This window comes from Pan troglodytes, chromosome 8, assembly GCF_028858775.2.
Source record: "Pan troglodytes isolate AG18354 chromosome 8, NHGRI_mPanTro3-v2.0_pri, whole genome shotgun sequence".
NCBI classification, from domain to species: domain Eukaryota; kingdom Metazoa; phylum Chordata; class Mammalia; order Primates; family Hominidae; genus Pan; species Pan troglodytes.
Window position 1 is genome coordinate 107,529,043 of NC_072406.2, and position 14,978 is coordinate 107,544,020.

Genomic DNA, 14,978 nt, shown 5'->3' on the forward strand with positions numbered 1-14,978 from the left:
TCTCATTCCCCTTCCTTGAGCCTGCTGTGGGCTCAGAATGACCACTCCCAACCAACTAACAGGCCCAGGAGAGAGAGAAGTGGATAAACACTTTTTCCAGGGGTGCTGGTGCTGGGCTAAGGGGCAGAACATGACTTAAGCTGGGAGGTATCTGCTGCGATAAAGACTTTTTTTTTCTCCCTGCCTGCTTTTCTTCTTTCCATTAAATGAGCCACATAAACATTTCAAAATCTAATCACCCTTCCTGAGTGTTCATCACATCACAAAGCACCCCTGTCTCCCTTCAGCCTTCCCAGCCACTGCCTGATGCATTTCAGAGACCCTAAACTTCTAGTTTGATCCACATAGCACATAGCACCATGAGGCAGCAGAGTGCAGTGGTTACAAGCCCGACTGGAAAGGCAGCTGGGCCTCAATTCATATCCTGGGTCTACCACCTAAGGGTTCTATGACCCTGGGCAAGTTATAAGCCTCAGTTTGCCCATCTGAAAAATGGAGATAATGATATGCCTGTTTTATAAGTGTTGTTAATAAGAACATTTATGCATGCAAAATGCCTACCACAGTGCCTGGCAAAGCTCAGAAAATGTTTGCTATTTATCATCTTCTGTATCATCTCTTGTCTCTACTTTCTGTCCTTGATCTAACCCAGGGGTCCACAGACTTTTTTCTATAGAGGGCCAGATAGTAAATATTTTAGGTTTTATGGGCCATATGGTCTCAGATGCAACTACTTGGCTCTGCTATTGTAGGACAAAGGCAGCCACAGATGATATGTAAATGAATGAGCATGGCTGTGTTCCAATAAACCTTTATTTATGGACACTAAAATCTGAATTTCATAAAATTTTCATGTGGCATACAATACCATTCTTCATTTTTCTTTCAACCATTAAAAAATGTAAAAGCCATTCTTAGCTCGAGGGCTGTACAAAAAAAGGCACAGGCCAGATTCCGCTCACAGCCACAGTTTGCCAATCCCTAATCTAGCCAAGCCTTAACCCCTTCTTCTCCCAGGCTGCCTTCTCTTGCCTCACCATGTAGAGAAAGAGGGACTAACACTGCAGTCTCACTGCCCAATCCTCCGTTTCAGTGTGGGTCCCTCAGGTGCTAGACATGGGCTTTCCAGATGCCAAGTTGAGATTTACAGACATTTACTGAACACCTCTCTAAGTGCCACTGTGAGTCACTGTTATGCCCACTTAGTTTTAGTTCAGTGTACACAACAACTCTGTGAAGTAGGTAATCACTCTCCTTCATGGATGAGGAAACAGAGAGGCCAATTGACTTGCCCAAAGTCGCACAGCCAGGAAGTGACAAAGCAGTCAGCCCAAGTCTCCAGAATCCAAACCTAGCACTCTGCCTACCACCCCCACAGCCACCAGCCTCCCCATCGGCCATGAAGTGGATGCTATGCTTCAGAGAGGTGGTGGGAGCCAAAAAGAGCTGGAGCAGAAGGCAAGGTAGGGTAAAGGTTCCAAGTGATTGCCATTCACGTATAGCAGTGGTGTAGCTGCATCAGGGCTTGCTGAAACACAGGTGGCTGGGCCTGGATCCTGGCACTTCTGATGCAGTAAGTATGAGGTGAGGCCCAAGAATCTGCATTTCTAACAAGTTTGCAGGTGATGCTGAGACTGCCAGTCCGTAACCGACACCTGGAGAACCACTGATGAGAGGTACACTCAAAAACGTCCTTATTCTGGAAAACTAGCTGTATCCATTTTATTTTTTCCCCTTTAAAACAGTTTTAAAATTTAGCTACATATTCTTTTAGCAGGTTGCCTGTTACATTTCTGCCACTTCCTTACAGACAATTCACTGCCATTTGTCTTCTCCAACCCACAAAAACTGCGTGCGGTCAGCCCTCCATATCCACGGATTCCGCATCTGTTAATTCAACCAACCGTGGATCAAATATTGGGGGAAAAAACACAAAATAAGAAAACAATAATAATACAACATTTAAAAAATACAGAATAACAACTATTTACATAGCACTTATATTAGGTATTACAAGTAATCTAGAGATTATTTAAAATATACAGGAGATGTGCATAGGTTATGTACAAATACAATGCCATTTTATATAAGGGACTTGAGCATCCTCAGATTTTGGTATCCGTGAAGGTCCTGGAACCAATCACTGGCAGATACTGAGGGACAACCGTAGTTGGGAAAGGTACATACAGGACATGTGTTTTGCTCACATTACTGCAATATACCGGCTTGTATGACCAGGAGCAAGTTCACTAGCCATGCTTAATTTTACTTTGCTCATCTATAAAATATAAGCCTTACCCCATACTCCTCACAGGGAGTATGATTCTTTGATTCTCTCCAATCAAAGAATTGGAGAATCTTTGAGAATCAAAGATCAGGTACATGAAAATACCTCTGAGTGCACCACACTCCCTGTCGTATCCAGATGGCTCCCTGGCCCAGAGCTCCCCTCACACCTGGCAGGCCCTTAAACACCTGGTGACATGCCATGACAATGGTCCACTTCTTCCCTCACAGCTATCACTTTAACCGTTCCATCTTCTTTACTAAGTTGCTATTTCTAGTCCACCTTTGTCAAATAAGTCTATCAAATTTATTAGATTTATGCATATACTAACATCAACAGGTTCTGAGTGAAGGGCTATCTAATGAAGGATGTAAACTTCGTACATGGAATTGGGGACACATTATTTTGCCCACTTTCTGGTTCTCAGTTGGGTTGGTTCTATTCAAGTGACACTAGCAAACAGCTATGTCACGGAAAGCTGAAATGTGAACTGTTCTTCTAAATCTCCAGGTATCATGAAGGGACCATCACTGTGACATCAGATTGCCTAGTTTCAGCCCTGAGTCTCTATCTTGCTAACTGCATATCCTGTGGCAAATGACCTGGCCACGTCTGTGAAATGGAGATAATATCTACCTCTTTTGAATCATGAGGACTAAATGAAAGTATTTGGCATAAAGCATGTGCTTTGCAAAATCAGAATTCAAAGCATAAGGGGGAAAAAAACCATGGAAAAAAATGAGCATTGTTGATCTCTGCCATGTGATAAATAGCTTTAAGAACATAAGATCCTTAGGGATAGATCCACTTTTTCTTCTCATTCCAAGTCTTTAAAACTGTTCCCCTTCCCCTACCTGAAAAAGGCAGTTCTCAGGACCTCTTAAATGTTCCTCTCTTCCTTGTTAAAGGAGAGCTATATTTCTGACATCTTATCATCCTTCATCTATTACCTCATCTTCTGAACCCGGAAGGTTGGTAGCAGCCCAGGGCCATTTGTGCCTATGTGCAGAAGTATGAAATTTTGCACACATGATCATCCATTATTAACTCCGGATTGAAGAGACTGTCAAAATGCTTCTTTCAATAAATGTTACCTTAGAGCTCCCAAGGTGGGGGGAGTGCCTCAGAAAGTTGGATCCTAGAGAGCTTTTGCAGTCCTGAGAGACCTACCCTTTCTGCAAGCAGCATAATTTACTTTGCCTTATCTTTTCCTCCAGCTGTTCTTTATTTGCAATCTTTTCTGGCCTGTGGCTGTAGCCTCCTGATATTTTATTTTATCTCATCTCATTCTATGCTAATTTCATTTTGACCTGTTTTAAAGCCTTTTGCTGATCAGTCAATTCTTCTTGGCATCTTAGGATAATTCTCATTGAGTGAGTCTTGATGTGTTCTGGTAAGAGTATTTAAGAGGTAGATGACAGGTGTTAATAGTAAGTCTAAGGGTGTTCCAAATCTTATTTGTGTTTATTTTGTATTCACACTGTACAGTAGAGAATTTAACTTTATCCAAAAAGAGGTCTGGCCTTGGCCCTCAGCTTCTGGGATGTAATCTCTGAGCTCTTGGAAAGTCATGCCTGATAGGAGTGACTTTGTTTATCTGGGGCTTTGAGTCACACCAATTATGTGACTTGGGGTGGGGGCTTTGAGCCACCAGGAGCTCAATCGATTACAAAGTTGGACTGGAGATTGAGAACTGCCCTGTGGGCAGTGGATCACGCCTATGTAATGGAGACATGGTAAAAACGCTGAACACAAAGGCTCAGGTACATTTCCTGGTTGAAAATGCTCTGAGAACACTGTCACACATCACTGCTGGGAAATAATATGTCCTGACTCTCCATGCAGAGTAGGCAACAGAAGCTCCGCATTTGGTACCTTTTCCAGACTCCAGCCTATGTGCATCTTCTCTTGCCTTTTTTAATCTGTATCCTTTCCCTATAATAAACCATAACCCGGAGTGTAGCAGCTTTCAGTAAGTTGTGTGAGTCCCTCCAGCATTGTACCAAACCTGAGAGTGGTTTTGTGAATCCCCTGAACTTGCAGCTGGTGTCAGAAGGGAGGGTGCACTCTTGTGAGGACCTTTCCCTCCAACTTCTCAGTTGGCCCTAATTCTCACACATGTACTCATCAAAAAGACTCTAATTTAATGGAGGTACGGGGTACCTTTAACTGCTTCAATGTTAACCTTCTTATGGTACCTTTTTGCTACTGCCATTCCTGGAGAGCAAATGTGAGAGTCAAAACCAGAGGAAATAATTGGACTGCAGGTCCAAGAATCTTTATGTCCAAAGCTAACTTTGCATTCAAGAATCAGGCAGTAAGGACTGGAGCCAACTGGTACAGAATTAACAAAATATAAGGGCTGAAATGGAGCCTGGCATCTAAGTCAGAACACAGGAATTGATATATCAAGCCACAAGATCTTTAGACTATACCAGACAGAAAGCTTGGTATCACACTCACCACCAACTCAGGCTCCCTGTCTGGAGTGAAAACACCCTGACCTGGGACATGATCAAGTCACTCTGAACCAACATGGCCAACGCCCAGACCTGGTGTGGCAATGAGGTCGGGAGGCAGGGATAAGGTGATGAGGTTTCTCCTGGGGGCAGGGAGTCGGTACTAAGATTACTGCCATTCCTTTCAGATGGTTCTAATCCAAAAACCAAGGTCCACATTCAGAGATGAGAAGGCTGATCGGGAAGCTGTGGTCAGGGATCTTGAGTTAAGCCACCACTTGAATGGAGGAGTCTGGAGAATGAGTGTTAACTGGGCAATTTCAAGGGCTCTCTCTGTCACTCCACCGAGAATGTCTCCATTCTCTCAAAGTTCATGTGGATGCAGATGGCTTCCAAATCCACACATTGGACTCCAAATTTCCAAATTCCCATTAGAAACATTCTCCTGGAAGTCCTTCCCTTGCCAAGAAACTCGACATGTCAAAAGATGGAATTCAACATTCTTTTCAGCACTCTTCACAAATCCCCCCAACTCCATGAGTGCCACAATTACTCTCCTAGCCAACCAGGGAAGGCATCTCCTGGGCCACATGGAGTCTTACCTCTCTGTGGTCCTTAAATACACCACAAGGAGCCCTGGTCATTTCATTCTCCAAAAGACACTTTGACCCTCAGCTTCTGCTCTTCACTCCCATTGCCACCATGCTGGGGGTGAGGCCCTCATGGCTTCAAACTGAAATTATTTCAAATCTTTAACAAGCCTCTTGACCTGCAGGAACTAGAATGGTTACTCTTAAAAAGCACTTGCTTTGGGCCTGTGCCAAAAGCTTGACATGAAAGAGCTCATTTAGCTGGGTGTGGTGGCTCATGCCTGTAATCCCAGCACTTTGGGAGGCCAAGGCGGGTGGATCATGAGGTCAGGAGTTCAAGACCAGCCTGGCCAACACAGTGAAACCTGGTCTCTACTAAAAATACAAAAAAAATTAGCCGAATGTGGTGGCAGACACCTATAGTCCCAGCTACTTGGGAGGCTGAGGCAAGAGAATCGCTTGAACCCAGGAGGCAGAGGTTGCAGCGAGCCGAGATACCACTGTACTCCAGCCTGGGTGACAGAGTGAGACTCCATCTCAAAAAAAAAAAAAGAAGAAGAAGAAAGAGCTCATTTAATCTCAACAACTCTGTTATGGTCATCTCCAATTTACAAATAAGGCAACTGAAGCCCTGTAAGGTGGAGTAATTTGTCCATACCGCAAAGACAGTAAGTGGCAGTGCTCAGCCTCAGTAGAGAACTGTGTGAAACCAGAACTGTATCATCTCTCCCAGGTGAGGGGGTTGGGACAAGGACTAGAAATAGGGGGCACTGCTGAAATGTGGGTATCAGGGGACCAGGTAGGGACTGGACCTTCCAGTCCAGGCAAATAATCAACAACCTGGACACCTATAGGCATTGAAGAAGGTGGCAAACAGGGAGCAAGTCAGAGAGGAAGCAGACAGAGCAGCTGGGGGACAAATGCTGTCCCTGGTGAGAAGGGAGGGAGCCAGACGCCATCTGACATTAGCTATCTGCAAAGGCATTGGGAGTAGGAAGCAATCCTTGGCAAGAGCCATCCACTACCTCACACTTGGGCTCCCAGTTCAGACTGGGCTTGGCTGTCTGCAAATACTGCTGAAAACTGTTTTTATGAAGCCAGGGAAGGCCCAGGGGCTCCTAGGCCCCAGGATAGGACAATAGACTGGTATGGGCCAGCAAGTTGTCAATCTGGAGGGTGACATGGACACTGTCAGAGTCAAGAGCCAGCAGGATGTTAGCCAATAGGTAGCATGGTAAGGGGACAAGATTCCCATTCCTGAATTACCTATACTCACATCCTCATTTTTTTTTTCTTTTTGAGCTGGAATCTTGCTCTGTCTTCCATGCTGGAGTGCAGTGGCATGATCTCACTCACTGCAACTTTCACCTCCCGGGTTCAAGCAATTCTCCTGCCTCAGCCTACCGAGTAGCTGGGATTACAGGCGTGCAACACCATGCTTGGCTGATTTTTGTATTTTTAGTAGAGACGGGGTTTCACCATGTTGGCCAGGCTGGTCTCGAACTTCTGGCCCCAACTGATCTGCCCACCTCGGCCTCCCAAAGCGCTGGGATTACAGGTGTGAGCCACTGCGCCCGGCTTACTGACATCCTCTTTTAAGCCCACTCCCCAGTGTTAACTTATTCTAGTCTGCTTTGTATACTTAATGAGCACGTGGATTTTTTTTTGTTTCCTCTACTCAAACCCAGCTTGTTCCTTTTCATCCAAACTGCCCTCCTGTACCATCTTAAATTTATCACCAATCAAAGGGATTCCATTTGTGTTAGGCTAATTTCCAAACTTCCTAAGGTCGCAGAGCATTCTGGAGCTAGAAAGGCTTGGAAAGCATCTGGCCCAAGTTCCTCATACTTGATAAGGGCTCAAAGTCACTAGGACTTACCCACAGCCCGAAAGGAAGATGGCTGACTACAAGTCCACACCTGACTCCTGTTGCAACATACTGCCTTTTGCCCTCACCTAATGCACCTAGAATTGCTCTCTTTTCCTCCTTTCTCATCACAATTCCAAGTGACTCATGCAGCACCTGGCACATAGATAACGCTGAATGAATGTATGCTTATTTGGATTCAATGATCTCAATTCACAAAGATGAACTTACTGTAAGGTGTGAATGACTGATAACTATCCCTTAATTCTTCCGAGTACAGTATTTGCATTTTAAAACAATCTGCTGATGGTTTGGTGAAAAAGATGTGGTGAAATTTCTTTTCACCAAATTAGCTGGTAGAAATTTGTAAGACACAAACGTATTTTGGGACAAGAGAGTGTTTCCAAAAGTGCCTCAAATCCACACACAGGGCCGGACGTGGTGGCTTACACCTGTAATCCCAGCACTTTGCCAGGCCGAGGCAGGTGGATCACTTGAGCCTACACGTTCAACATCAACCTGGGCAACATGGAGAAACTGTCTCTACGAAAAATACAAAAATTAGCCAAGTGTGGTGGCGTGCACCTCAGCTACTTGGGAGGCTGAGGTGGGAGGACAGATTGAGCCCGGGAGGCTGAGGCTGCAGCAAGCCATGATTACATCACTGTACTCCAAGCTGGGCAACAGAGTAAACCCTGTCTCAAAAAAACAAAACGAAACAGAAAAAAAAAACAAATCCACACACAGTACTGGTAGCACAGGCGTACACCTGGTGGGCATTGTGTTCTACGTCAATGCCACACTGTAACCACTAGAGGGAGCTCCAAGCTCCCTCTCCACCACCTCCATTTGCTGCCAGAGGACGGGACAGTTGGTTTGTAAGGTTATTTGACTGGGCCAGGGGACTGCACATAAAGCCTTTCTCTTTGCATCATCCCTTAGGATTCTCTCTTCTCCAAATGCTCTCTAGCTTGGAAGTGGGTCGTCCCAGTTAGGCTTGGAGAGGCTGGATGAGGTTAGCCTTAGAATAAAATAACTTTGCCTTCTCTCCTCACCCCCACCTTTCCAGCGGGTCAGGAGTCAGGGCTGGGCTCAGGGATGCAGGACCAAGAAGCTACTCTGTTAACTTTTAGGGCTGTGGGCTGCTCGGGCCTGCCCTCAGCCTAAGGACAAAGAAGCCCTCACGGGGACCAACATCACCAGAAAGGGGTTTGTGCTCAAACCCTAGCCTGGCCTCATCCACCAGCATGTGCCCTGGCACCTGTTATGGGTAGCTGGGAAGGAAGAAAATCAGTTTCCAGGATGCTAGGTCTGGCCATTTCCATCCTATATATCATATCTGTCTTATCACAACACACCACTCCCGCTGCACCAGAGGGGTCTGCATACCCTACTGCCTAGCCTCTCTGGTCCCAAGGGAATGGTCCTCCCCTCCATTCCATTTCTCCCTCCCTTTCCTTCAAGAAAGCAAGCTCCCATCCCCTACAGCAGCAGCTCTCAGATGCAGTCCTTGCACTAGCAGCATCAGCATGAACCTGTCAGAAATGTGAACCTTCAGACCCTATCTCAGACCTGCAAGTGGGAACCCTACATTCTAAAACTCCGGGCTGGGGCCCAGCAACCTACCTTTTTACTCCAAGTGATTCTGATGCAGCTAAAGCGTGAAAGTCACTGCCCTACAGAGTGGAGAGGTGCTGTCTCACCCTAAACTAACTGTGCCTGATCTCAAAGTCAGCATTTGCCAACTACCAGAATACTTGGGCTGTGCAAAGTCGTCTCTGGAGAGGCCAAAATAATCTAATCATAATCAAATAGCAGCTAACATCTAACAGTCTATTCCATGCCACCAGGCATGATACACAGCACTTCATACACTTCTTCCTCACAATAATCCTGAGGCAGATGCAATTATCAACCCCATTCTACAGTTCATCAGGGTTGAGAGACAGTGAATAACTCGACCAAAGTCGCACAGCTGACAGGTGGTGGGGACAGGGTGTGCACAGAGATTTATCTGGTTCTGAAGTCCCAGTTCTAAACCTCAATACCTCAGGTTTCCCAAGTGATGGGTTAAGGTGGGGAGATGGGCTTCATGTGGCTTCTTTGATCTCTCTTTGCTCCTAGTTTACACTGGGCCTTTGAGCTACTCTCCTGATCCTGCTCCCGCAGCTGGCTGGTGGCCAATCCCAGGCCTGAGCCCTCCCCACCTCTGCTTTTCCAGGAGCAAGATCATTGAGTCATCCACACTTCTCAGTCTCCCCTGGCTGCACCTCCAGCCCAGCCTGGACAGGTCACAGTGAACCTCTAGGCAGCAGGGATGAGCTCTGAGAAGCCCAACCTCTAGCCCATCGCACCGCTTACTTACCCCCCATGCCCTAAGCTATTTCAGTCTGCATGAGAGCAGTCTGCAGAGCACTGGCTGTGGTCACAGGATGACCTGCTCAGTCAAAGCTAACATAAAGTGTGGTTATTGCTGTGCCTTCATCTGCAGCATGTGACTGTCAGTTTGAGGCTTTGACCACTACCCATCCAAATGATTTGACTGTCCCAGGGGACCCTAAGAGACCCCAGAGGTATCTGATGAACTCACACCCTCCTGAGCAAAAACACCAGAGCCTCCTCCTGCCCTTCCCATGTGGCTTTGAACAGCTTTCCCTAGCTTCCGCGCACCTGGTTTGCTTTCGTGTTGCCGGGTTTCCTGAGGGCTCGCAGGGCTACTGCTTGGGGTTTCCCTGTAGGAAGACGAGGCCCGGAGAGTCACCGCTCCCTTCCCAGTGCAGATTTTTGTAGGATCCATGTCTGAAAAGAAAAGGTCCAAAATTGAAGACTGAATCCAAGACTCCTGAAGGATTAAAGGACAGTTGGTTAGCAAATTGTTACAGCCGGGGAATGAGATGAACCTGGTTACAGCCATGCGAAGTCTTTGAACACTTGTGGTCAATGAAATTAATCTGTGGGTGGTGGAGAGGGGCAAGTTTTCAGAGGTTTACTGTGCATCATGAAGTTAGGGGAACATGGCGGCAATGGTGAGTTCTGAGTAAATGGATGAGTTATACTATCAGCTGAAAACATTTCAAAATGAAAGCAGGTTTATTCCTTTTATTAAATGAAGTTTAGGTTGATGAGCAGACTTCTGACCAGTTAGTAAGGCACAGTTCAAGAAAGAGTTTATGAAAGATGTTTCAAGCTTCCAGACCATACTTCTCATTGAAGACCAAGTTGGCAACTAAGGAAGTCGGGGGGGTGGGGGGGGTGGTCCCACGGAGAACAACTACCCCCTGCAGTTTTCCAGTGGGAAAAGGAAAAGCAAATCTCCTTGGATCAGCAAGTCAAGACTCCCAAAATGCTGAGACAGAAGGATATGCTGCCTGGCGAGAAAGCTCACGAGTGACAGTCTCACTTTCCAAACATAACAAAGAAAACTCACAGCAACAAAAACGACTCAGAAGGCTAAATCCTTCAATGAGCAGTGTCCACCGAGCCTCAGCTGTCTTCACAGGGTCCTGGCATCTCCTACAGTTTCACTAGGGCCTAATAACAGACCCGGGTCAACTTTTAGAGTTTCCTTGAGAAAGATTTCAAAATATGCTTCAAAAGATCTGAATGCCATCCTGCAGGAAATCAGTCACGGAGGCAGGGAACCAGGGCAGACCACACGGTTCTGGGAGGCACACGCAGAGTGTTTCTTTATGTGCAGCTGAGCTATGCAGAACGCCACAGTTTTGTTTTCTTTTCATATTGCTCACAGCCTAGATCCCTGACCTAAAATTGTCACAGTTAGGATTACAGGTTGACATTCAGGGTGTGTGTCTGGGCAGGATGTGAGTTCAAACATCCAACTCATCCCCATTCCCGTCCGAGGGCAGAGAGAAGCAAAGCCTCTTCTCTCCTTTCTTTCCACGCCAGCAGCCCCCTGCCAACAACTCAGGGAGAATGATCATTAGCGTTAGACAAGAGAATGGACCTGCCTCGTCAGCACCTCTTGTATTGAACGCAATGCACGAAACGCACAATGTGTCAGGGCAAGCATCAGCCTTGGAGAGCATCTGACTTATCCAACTCTATCAAGAGGCTAAGCGACTGATATCACCAAACTATTGGGAAAACTGGTTCATAGTCACTTCAAAAGGATGAGGGGCACACTGATGGATGCAGCCCATCCATAGGTTCCTGGACACACAGCCCAGTTACTTCTGAAAGCGCCATTGGATAAAGTACTGTGTAGGCCTCATGTGTCCCCACTTTGTACAGAAGGAAGCGATGAGCCAGAGCTGACATCTGAACTGTACTCCCCCACCCTCTGGAGGGGAGAGGCAGGAAGTGGCTCCAGGTAAAACTGGGGAAGGCAAAGGGGATGCTCTGGGATGGCCCGGTGAGCATCAGAGGCGAATCTAGGTTGGGCACCTAAGGGCAGCTGCTTCAAATTCAGCTGAGTTCAGAGGTTCTCTGTGAGACCAGGTTAATTCTCAGGGAGACTGCGTTTTTGCTAAAGTACTGGGGGCTGGAAACCTCTAGGGAGAGCCTAGGATGTCCATGCACCGCAGACCCATCCCAAAGGGAAAGCTGAGCCTCTGGACTGACCCTTCTCCTAAAGAAAAGAGGGGCAAGGCCTCTGTCCTCAGTTCTTCCCCACATTCGCTGGCTCCCAGGAAAACGCACACAGACATTCACATACACAGAGGAAGTAAGGAAGCAAGCTGAGGAAGTGAGACGGAATGCCTCCTAAACATGCAACGATTCAGCTCAAAGTGCGTGTTAGAAGAAAAGAAGAAAGGAAAACCATGCCATGATCCGCTCACAGTTAGAGAAAATCGACCGACCCAAGGAGATACCTGTAGGGAGAACTAGGCCTGAGGCGTTTTTCACTGTCTTCACAGGAATGATTTTAACAGCAGAAATAGAGCGTGCGCGTAAAGGGTTGGCAGTTGCTGAAAACACAAAAGGGTAAATGGTGCATCCAGAAAGAACATTTGGGAAACACTCAGGCAGTTGAGGAACTGGGCAGGGACAATAGGAGGAAGTCGCCCACACAACAAGAACAATACAAAGGGCAGTAGATGCAGTAATTAAAAATAACCTGCTTTCTCTCTTTAGACTTCTAGGCCAAGACAACAGACCCCTCCCCTCTAACTATCACCCAAATACAGCTGGTCAGTGTTGACCGGTGCCTCCTGCCACACCAGGAGCTTGCCAAAGCTCTGGACAAAGATTTACAGAGGCACACAGATGGCCTGGCAAACAGAAGACGGGGAGACCACTCAGGGTCCACAGGGCCTCTTGGGAGAAGGCTGGGGAGTGGGTTCCGAGGAGGAGGGCTGTGGCCCATGGGCTCCAGATGAGTGGAAGAACGAAGGAACAAGATCGTGAGTTGCCTGGTCCCTTCAGCCACCAGAGCTACTTCCCCCATAGCATAACTTCCGGGGTCTTGTGCCTGCTCCGATAATTGTAGCCCTCTGGCCCCAAGCAAATCAAAGCCCCCATCTGTTAAACAGCAGATGGCCTTGCTCAAACCCACCCTTTCCTAGTCAGGAGGTGCCAAGTGTCCAAGTGCATATGTAGTCTCTGGGCAGCACCCAAGTGCACAGCCCAGGACCCCAATGCCCAGCTGAGCTAAGGCAGAGCAGGAATGCCTGCATGGGATGTGGTGAAGGCTACTGCTCAAACATCCTGAGTGCTCAAACTTATCTATCTGCAGGGTCTCTGGGCTCCCTGCCTGCCCAGATTCTGTAATCTCATGGTAGGCACGTTCCCTAACTCTCCTCACACCCAGCCTGTTGTGAGGCCTCCCCTCGTCCTCTCTTTCAAGGGCAGCACATAAAGAGGGATGGGAGCTCTGTGTGAAGGTGCCAGAGTCGACTGTGGCCACAGATCTACAGAAACACAGAGGGTAGGGCTGTCTGGGAACAAGACCGCCACTGCAAAGTCAGCATCGTGCTGGTGAGCCTGTCAAGGCAACAGAAGGAAGGCATGTCGGCCAGAGACAGTGCATCTTCCAGTCCATCCTGCTGTCAGCTCACCTCATAAGGCATGGGGCAGTCACACGGCGCCTGGCCATCAATGACTAGGTTGCTAACGACGCTACTGCATGGATTAAGACACAAATGTGCTCTCACAGCATCCTCCTGTCTGCTCCACCTGGGAGATGGGCTTGGGGGAGACTTTTGTAACCATTTTCAGAGGAAAAAACAAGAGGCTCAGTGAACTGCTCAGGCTCATTCAGTTCTCAAGCGGAGAGGCTGAGACTGGAGCTCAGCTATCCCAGCTCTGGTTCAGTGACCTCAGGCCACCCTGATGCCCTTCAGTCACTCCTGCCTGCTTGTTTGCAGACAAAGGTGAGTCTCACCAAGGAGAGAGTGGGACTCACTCCACCTGCCACCCTCCCCCACACGCCTTAAGTCTCTTGTATAAATGAGTTCACATGGATAGGGTCGATGACCCCACAGGCTTTAAACTAATAGGGCCCCCACCCCTCCCCATGCTCCTCACTGGATGCTAAACACATGCCTACAGCCACTCCACAGGCACTACCCCTCAGAGTTCCCTAAGTGCAACTTGGTCGAGACTGTCCAGGGCCCCACACCGTGGGTGCAGAGGGGCGACCAGGCAGGGAGGCAAGAACAGGAGCATGGCAGGTCCCCTCTGGCCACCAAGGAACCCACCCCCACACCACCTGGGCCCTGTACCCCAGCCCCTCCTAGTCTCTGGACATACCCTCTACGGCTGGTTCCTTTCACACTTTGCCTTGTCTTAAAAGGAACACTTTGTTGACCCAGATGGAAATTACAAAGATCAAAATGCCAAATTGTTTGGAATTATTCTTTGAGATGCATCTTGACTTAAATGCCCAATGCAAGGATTCTGGCCCTTCCTCTTGGATACCAGAAAATTTACTGGGATGAGCGTTCATTCCAATTCTGAATTTGAAGCAGAAATAAATACAGCAGATCATAAATTCCCTCATCTTATAGATAAGGGAACCCACACCCACAAAGATAAAGGGCCTCTCAAGATGTCCTGTTCATGAGTGGCAGAGCTGGGACTTGAACCCATGCCTTGTCACTCCAGCTTCAGCGTCCATCACACAACACAATAAAAGTGGCACCGCGAGCCCCGTAGCCAGGCTATGTGTGCAGCCACACTGAGGTCAGGATGAAAGTCTCCAGGCTAAGCAGGACCTCAAAGGTCATCGCATCCATCATTCATTTCACATTTAAATCTTTTATCCTAAAAATTTTAAAAACTGAAACTATGAGAGGATGTGCATTAAATTAATGCCACTGAAATAATTTATTTTAATGATTTAGGCTCTTGCCTTAGGGACAGGACTGTGAACACATCACTGTTTATTACAGGTGAAGGTAAAAGGCTGAGCAAGGGATATTTCAGGCTGATAAATGCCATCTGTACCAGGCATGAAATATGCCTTGGTCCATGTATCTGATCTGTCATTCACAGCATCCTTGTGAGCTAGGGAAAGTTTTTAATACCTTACAGTGGGAAAATGGCAGCCTCAGACTCCCGAAATGCAACAACAGGCTCCAGGTCTCAGAAAATCAGTGTAGGGAACAGGTCACCAGTTTATGGCTTGGTTAGGCCAATGATGTTTGCATCAGGCAGATGGGATGGCCCCAGCCTGACATACTCCGCACCTTTAGAAATGCTTTCCAGTACCAATCCAGACTTCTCTCCAAGAACCTTACCTTTGTCTTGCCCATTGCTGCCAGGTGCCAAGCCATTCACCACAGCTTTGGAACCACCATCACATTCTGCAAGAA

At 47.4% G+C, this 14,978-nt stretch overlaps 1 protein-coding gene across 50 annotated transcripts in view; it reads right to left on the reverse strand.

Moving 5' to 3' along the window:
- Positions 1–14,978, reverse strand: part of SORBS1 (sorbin and SH3 domain containing 1) — a 249,645-nt gene that overhangs the window by 110,769 nt on the left and 123,898 nt on the right. For 32 of the 50 annotated variants that reach the window (XM_016918931.4, XM_016918907.4, XM_016918930.4 and 29 more), the window contains exons 4-6: positions 14,904–14,969; positions 12,036–12,131; positions 9,874–10,002 (exon numbers count right to left, since the gene is read on the reverse strand). In XM_016918931.4, coding sequence (XP_016774420.2) covers positions 9,874–10,002; positions 12,036–12,131; positions 14,904–14,969 — 291 coding nt within the window. The remainder of the gene's footprint in view (positions 1–9,873; positions 10,003–12,035; positions 12,132–14,903; positions 14,970–14,978) is intronic. The other 18 variants (XM_016918956.4, XM_016918934.4, XM_016918928.4 and 15 more) reach the window with 1 other exon arrangement.